This window comes from Pyxicephalus adspersus, chromosome 2, assembly GCF_032062135.1.
Source record: "Pyxicephalus adspersus chromosome 2, UCB_Pads_2.0, whole genome shotgun sequence".
NCBI classification, from domain to species: domain Eukaryota; kingdom Metazoa; phylum Chordata; class Amphibia; order Anura; family Pyxicephalidae; genus Pyxicephalus; species Pyxicephalus adspersus.
Genome location: NC_092859.1, coordinates 107,822,733 through 107,830,592, shown reverse-complemented (window position 1 = coordinate 107,830,592; position 7,860 = coordinate 107,822,733). Strand labels below are relative to the sequence as shown.

Genomic DNA, 7,860 nt, shown 5'->3' with positions numbered 1-7,860 from the left:
TACAAGAGCATGCCCAGTTGAATGTGACTAACTACTACTAGTGAGCCATGATTGTACCTTTATTAAACAAGTATGAAATGGCAGCTGCCACAATTATTTTCTTAGACTCACTTTATTAAAGATCTCCTATCAACATTCCTCTCATTCCAACCTCTTAGAGGTCTGTTTACACGCTCCATGATGTTATTGTCTGACAAACAAAGATGGTATGGAATGCTCATGTAATTTCCTTTGATGAAAAGGCAGGTAGTTAACAGTGGAATGCTAATATGCAATTAGGCAAAAAGACTTACCCAGTCTGCCAGGTTAAAATGTGGTGAGGGCTGCTAGGAGGTGTGGCAGTTAGATCGCTACAAGGCGTTGAACTTCTCTGACCATGGGGTAAGGCAGCTGTGATATAAGCACAAACAAAAGTTAGGAGGTCAGACTATGCCGCTAATGTCATAACATGAAAGCAGATATAGTCTAACAATCACATTCCATTCACTATGAGTCACATTAAAGAAGGCTTTGATCTGAGATGCAAATCCAAGGTTAGTGCAGACACAATCAAAGAAAGAACCACTTATCAAAACAACACTTTTGACCATGACATACAATACAAAATATAAATAAATTGTATTTATACACAAATGTATGATGAGATTTATATTTATATGGACTGCAAGAAAAATATAACATGATATATGCTTTAGTTTACTCCACTTTTATTAATACGGCACCAACATGTTCTGTTACAGAGACACTTAAGTGGCTCATGTATAAAGTAGTGGGACCTGTACCCCAATCAAATTGCTTCTTAAAAAGATAAATAAAACCCCACCCTGCACATTGGGGTAAAACCTCTTTAAGCTTCATTTTAAAAAAAAAAATATGAAGAAGAAAAGTCTACTTTAATAACTATTCACTCACATGACTGGCCTCTCCACCAATTAGGAGTGTTCTCTGGAACAATGTACACTTTATATACCCATGTTTGCACCCAATCTGTGATGACTGTGCCTGCAGACCTCTAGTCATCTTTATGATGAACTGAGTTTAGTGCATGGCACACTACATCTGCAAATCCACAATGCTTTTTTGTGGTACCCCTCTTCCTCAAAGGTCTCTTATCTATTTTCATAAGCATTGTCCACCAAACAAGCGGTGCATAATCCGCAATTTGGAATCCTAAAATCCATAGTGAAAAGGATAGCTAGGATTATGATTGGGTCAGTCACAGCAATCAAAGTCTGCCATGGTAATTCAGTGCTTCCTCAGGCAACACAATGGAACAGATACTCCTGCCTTGGGTGTTAACACATGAACATGAATAGTATGATACATAAATGTTCTACAAGGTGGCCTTGACATTCTCAAGTGTTTTGCTCTTATTATAAAATACTCAAGTAGAGCTTCCTAATATTATACATCCTGTTGTAAGATTTTATTTGTTGGTTCAAAGACCAAAAACAAGATGAATGTATCTTCTCTTTGAACGGCCATGCACTTTTCTCCATTATAAAAATACAGAATTTTAAACTCCAAAATTTGAAATTCCATTTGAAATTCCAAAATGATTAATATGTAATTTACAGTTCATCCTCCTAATTAAGACTGGGACCTATAGGTCTTACTTCACACATCACTTGCACTATTTCCCAGTAATCTTAAAGCCCAATTTCCTTACAGGAAACATATGCTCCCTTAAGGTAAAAGGGCACATCTGGAATGCTAGCATGGAGTATAAAATATTGTAATGGACACATTGAAAACTATCATCATAGGTCTAAACACATAAACTAGTTCCATCATAATTCATTAGATGATGGCTGCACTGTTTAGTATTGTAGCTAGAGAAATTGCTCTGTTGTTCAAGACAAGCTTTCGAGAATCACTACTTGAACAAACTCAAATGGTTCATTGAAATACCCACAATCGATTAAGGTCTGCTGAGTATGGGCAAACAAATATATTTAAATATTTAATAAAAATATATTTAAGTTATTATTAGTTACAGTCAGCACTAGTTAGGAAAAATGGTTACATTAAAATCGATTTATTGTTGTGGGTTGTTGTGGGTTCCCAATGAACCCCAGACTAAAACACTGGAGCACTGCCACACACAGCACCTTCTTCCAGTGACTTATTCTCAGCAATATTCACATTTAAATTCACATTGTCGTGAAGAAGCTTGGAAATGAACATCTGATGGAGAAAAGGTTCTATCAGCATTTATTAGTACCATGAACATGCTGATTCATTTTAACTTAGAATGTTGATGTAAAGGCATTTCTTGCTAGCTGCTGTACAGATTTATCCTACACACTATTATTGACCAGCTGCCAGGTCCATCTGTTACTGCACTTTCTGGCTCAGCCAGCCAACACACTTGTAGACTGCTCTTTCAAGAAATAAAAACAAATACTATTTTTTTTTATTTGGCCTTAGGAGACCCAACTTGTAACCTAAGCCCATCTATAGTAAAGGCCAAATCCAGGTGCATATCAAGCCAAGGAGAAAAGATGTGGCCATATGTGATGATGCATATGGATTATGTTCCGGCCATTTCACTATATATTTAGTAAATGTGTAGTCAGCGAGTGCATTGGCTGAATATTTGTAACAAAAGATCTAAAACAACTTTTTCTTCACTGATGGACCCTTTCCAAGCTGTCAAATATTATGTTACGAGAGCAAACGTGTAAAAACAGGTTACATCGGAACTAATCAGTCCGGTGCATGAGACATTATATTTAGAGTGATCATGCTTTATATTCCTGGGCAAATAAATAAATAAACACATTCACTGGTGTAATAAAAACCTGGATAGGAACCAAAGAACAAGCAGGTGATTTAATATTGCAATGTCAAATAAAAGTTGCAATCCCCTAAAATGTCTTATGAAGGATTGCAGTGCAAAGAGAAGAAGAGTTCCTCATCCCCCAGTGATAAGCCGGTACAATCATACCATGACCAGCACACATTCTACACTCTCTGACCAATGCATTCCTGGAGTCATTCAGCCAGACAAACTGACACAAGGGTTGCCATGGAAACGGTACTTATAAAGTTTTGTGTTACAATAAGACTTCATTAACATTCATGTGTTGGCTCTGGGCAAACTTTGAAAGACCACAGCAAAAAAAGCACCACATGAGCCTTTCATTTCGAAGAAATTCGATATGCTGATGAAATCCTTTTAATGACAGAACATATCAAACAATATCTAGGCCTGTGCTTGAATAAAATATATTAGAACAAATGTATTCAGTTGTACATTTATATCTTCTTACTAATTTAGAATAAATGAAGCATGTTTGTAGTGCTCTATAACCTCACATTACCATTACACAGACATAATCTGAGTGTTTACTACAAAACAATCAAACTGTAAGCAAAACTAAAGTGAACATTAGACAAAGCTACCGTCGGGGTCAAAGAGAACTCCCAGCCAGACTTCGAGTATTTAATTTTGGAATGGTTGCAGAGATCTTTTTTTTTACTTTCTTTCCAAGTGACATCATCAACCATACTGGGGAAATCTTTCTTCTTGTAGTAGCAACCACAATTTATTGTTATGTGCTATAAGGCTATCCTGCCTCCCTTCCTTCCAGCAGTACCACTTTTGTGTGCAATGCTCCTCAGTACTGAAAATGTCAAAATTCCACAATGGGGTCACCAGCAGCAATACAAATCCCACTATCAATAATGGACATAAACCTATACAGGAAAATGGAGTATAATAATAATTTTTTTTGTTCTACCTCTCTGCATTAGCTAAAACTACACAAAATGAAACCTAACAGAAAAATAAGATCAGTGAACAATATTTAATACAAGGGAAAATAAAGTACAAAGGATCATAGGAACATCTGTATGGTTATGAGCCAGCAGGCTGAGAACATCCTGTCTACCCGCTATACATTGTATGAAGTGTAGAGAGATTTGCCTCATATTCTCCACCCTGCAAAGAGTAGACCACCCACTGAGAAAAACTGGCGAAAATAAGAGGAGATGCAGGGGGAGAAAACCGTTTGGAGTTTCTCACAATGTAACGCTATCCTAACAACAAAACATCCTAATTAACAGCAAATTGTAATTTGCTATGAAGCATTATTGCTAAGCACCAGAGCACTTCTTTATGGCGTGACAGACAGTTGTTAAAGTGGTGCAAGGCTTATTAAAAGTTGCATTATGACATTTGTAACATTTGCAAAGAACAGGGAGGGAGATGTTGAAGAACAAACAAATCAATCTCTTTCTCTCTCGATATTGTATTTATACACACACACTGTAGTAGTACTGATAACACTGCTTAAGATTTCACTTTAGGAGTACATAGGGCAGCATTGGATTTTTGGCAGGATGAATCAAAGGCATAACAAAAGGAGACCAAAAAGAAGAGTGTTTACATTCACTTTCATGCAACCTGTCCTGCACCATCGATAACTAAAAACAGAAAAGGTAATATACTGCAGATGTCAGCTATCGGGTGCCCACATCAACTATCATCATTTAGAAGGTAAGCAGGTATGAATGATAAACAGGTAATAATAAAGCAATACTTTTCCTACAATTGTTGAGTTCTGACAGCAATATCAGCAAACCCTATTCGAGTTTTAGTTCCTTATCCAGAAACAACATATTTCTACCTATTGAAATAAAAGCCACTTGATAAAGAATCTTTTGTGGTGCAGCCACTTCTAGAATGGTTACAAAATATTTCTTAATAGTCAATTTATTCATACAATCTTGAAATGATCATAACACAACGATTTGATTTATGTAAATACTACATAGACTAGCAGTTCAAGTGAACTGCATTTTACATAAGAGACTCTAATGCATGGTGCCAGAAAGTCCAGCAGAGCAATACCACATTATATCAATAGGAACCTTTCTAAATATTCCTTACCTGTTGTTGCTTTACACACTGGAGGCATCCTTGTTACCCTGCTATGTGCCACGTAGGTGCTTTGAGATGTGCTATATTGAGAGCCACTGTCTGAGGAGTTGGAACTAGTATGTGAAAGTCTATTGTGCTCCTTATGAGATGAGGTGGACCTGTGGTACCACTGTCGCAACTCATCAGACACCACAGTTCTGCCTGAACCTTTCTCCTGGCCTTCTCTCCCAAGTGACGGAGTCCTTACAATCTGAGAACGAGAAGGTGTAAGCCTCACAGAGTCCACAGTGTCATCCCCATGCCAGTTCTCTTTATACATCCCTCCTGCAGTATAGGAGTTTGATGTTTTAAATTGTGCTTTAACGCTGTAATGTCCCTCTTGATCGTTTTCTAGACTCCGCACAACAACAGGAGTGGAGCTTCCTTCAATGTATAATGGATACTCTTTGATCCTGTATTGTGATGAAGGTTGGCTCTGACTATGCAAATATACACCATGGTGTCCGGTTCCATTCCTGGCAGCCAGGTTGGGCATGCTCCCTGAATTGGAGGATACAAGGTTTCCATTAGGTTTATGTCTGTGTCTCTGGCGTTCCCTGGCTTTGGATGGGGAATCCTCAGCCAGCGTTGAATACTTAGGGTTCATCTGGGCTGGGTAATAGTGTTCAGAACTGGAATGGCTAGTACAAGAGGAACAATCATCCATAGGGTCAGAACCATTACTGCTACGAGTCCTTGGAGTGTAGAAATCTGGACTCCCAGTCTCATTTTCAGAGCCCAACAGTTTTCCTTGTGACTCCAAACTAGAACTGCGGTGCCTAAAGTGCTGTGCCAAGCTGTGAAGTCTTGTAGGACTGATATCCACCGATCTTTAAACATAGCATAAAACCAATATCTTAACAAAAAACATGGAGAAGTACATATAAAATGTTAAACTTCATTTTGTAACTGCAAAAAGTTCTACTGACATCCCCATAGCTATAAATAGTGACAACTTTGTTTGATAGGAAATTATTAACCTAACCTTTTTTGTTTGATTTGCACTGGAAAGACTTAGGAATACGTTTCAGTCATTGGAACTTTAATAGATTATTACAAACAGAACAATATGATTGGGATTATTGCAAATAAAATGTGAGAGAGGAGAATCATTTGGACAATATATTTTACCTGGTTGAATGGACATAATGTGGACTTCGTATTCGCAGATCTGGTGTGGATGGCATGCTGGACTGGGAGTTCCAGTGAGGAAGAGTCCGGATTGGACTGTTCTGTAGAGAGTTACTCCCGCCAGCTTCTGAGCAGCTCCCTGTACTGGGGAACCGTTTGTGGTTACTGAAATGGAAATAAGCCCATTAGTAGAGGAAGTGGTAACTGTATAACTACCATTTTGTATTAAAAGCAAAGTTACCCATGGGTGCTTTGCACATTCATCTAGTGATATTGATTTTGAAATAACTGCATAACATCCTGGACAATTAGTGCACCATAGGGAACATTTAGCTTTAGGCAAGTTTATTTTTTATTTCAATATATTCAGTGCTAAATATATCAGTTCTGTTCCACTGCTTACCAAGCAAATAAAACAGAAAAGATTGACATAAGATGTATTGTGTATTTGAACTATTGGAGAATATTTAGTATGAATTAGTGCTTTTAAAAAAGCCTAGTGAGCAGCAGAGCACAAAAGCATTGCTATCTAAATCATGTGCATAAAGTCTGACTTGAGAATCTAATACTCCTGAAGTATACAACAGTATACAGGCACACAAGTGTAGAAGACTGCTAATAGACTACCAGATACCTGGAATGACTGTGTGTTGACCGTTTCTTCACTTTTTCATAAGGTTCATCTAAAGAAGATTCACTCCACATTTTGGGTTTTATTGGCGACTTGTCATAGTCATTTCTCTGATAGTGCAACTGTCTCAGTCCATCCAATGATTGAGGAGGGTGCGGTCTGCCATGTGATGGTGGTCTTGGTGGCAGGCCTTTATGAGGGGACTGCATAGGTGACAGGATGCTAGGAGCCTGGGAATCATCTAGGTATAAAGTAAAAATCAAAATAATAGTAAATAGTTCACATTATTTTGGACTATAAAAGTATGAAACAGCAATGGACATCCAAGGGCTAAAAACATATATGTTTAATGGCATATTCAATCCTCTAAAAATGTAATATTGTTTATGCAAGAGGCAGTATATCTGTATCTATGGGGTAATGTTGGTGGGGTCTTATTGTGAATTTGCTCATTGCACAACGGCTATGCAAATGAAATCCATTACGCCATATGCCTAAAGTCAATGTGTTCACTGCTCAGTTCTGAAATAAATATGGTTGTAGACCGAAATATTCCATATACTAAGGTAATATTCTATATTAATTTCTCCGACACAAGTTAATTACACTTAATACTTGTAAGATGTACAGCAAACACAGTAAACTATGTACTATTGTGACTGAAAAGGAAATTCTAAATCAAAGTATCAGTGTAAAATACATACCATCTTCTAGTACCAGTGCATCCGAGAGTGAGCTGTCTTCACTGCCCAGGTTTGCTTCTATGAAAAAAGAAAAAAGAGTTTTATTGCGTTATACCTGCTACATATGTATAAAGTGTGCAAAGTTTTACTGTTCGGAAAACAGGATTTTTAAGGGGTTCAATATCCTCAATTCACAAAGATTAAACACCACTTCTTTTTTAGCCATGTGATCCTATGTTTCAAATTTTATTGGATGGTAAAGAAGATAACAGTCACCCAATATGTCTATTTTATAAGTTATACAAACACATCTCTGTGGGTCTATACAGGCTAGACAGCCTCTTCACCTGAGCCACCTGGCCTCAGTTTGCAACTTCCTGTAGTCTCAAAGACCTGAATCCTTTTTATTGTTATTGGGCAGGTGACATCCCCATTGGAAAAAAGGGAGGAGTGCCTGGGCCACCCATTCCTTCCAGGACGCTGTCACC

The 7,860-nt window shown here is 37.7% G+C and overlaps 1 protein-coding gene across 2 annotated transcripts in view; it reads right to left on the bottom strand.

The window, feature by feature from the left end:
• FRMD4A (FERM domain containing 4A) overlaps positions 1-7,860 on the bottom strand; it is a 51,684-nt gene that overhangs the window by 8,083 nt on the left and 35,741 nt on the right. For both annotated transcript variants that reach the window (XM_072401757.1, XM_072401759.1), the window contains 5 exons: positions 7,394-7,450; positions 6,693-6,930; positions 6,059-6,223; positions 4,898-5,757; positions 294-390 (listed from right to left, as the gene is read on the bottom strand). In XM_072401757.1, coding sequence (XP_072257858.1) covers positions 294-390; positions 4,898-5,757; positions 6,059-6,223; positions 6,693-6,930; positions 7,394-7,450 — 1,417 coding nt within the window. The remainder of the gene's footprint in view (positions 1-293; positions 391-4,897; positions 5,758-6,058; positions 6,224-6,692; positions 6,931-7,393; positions 7,451-7,860) is intronic.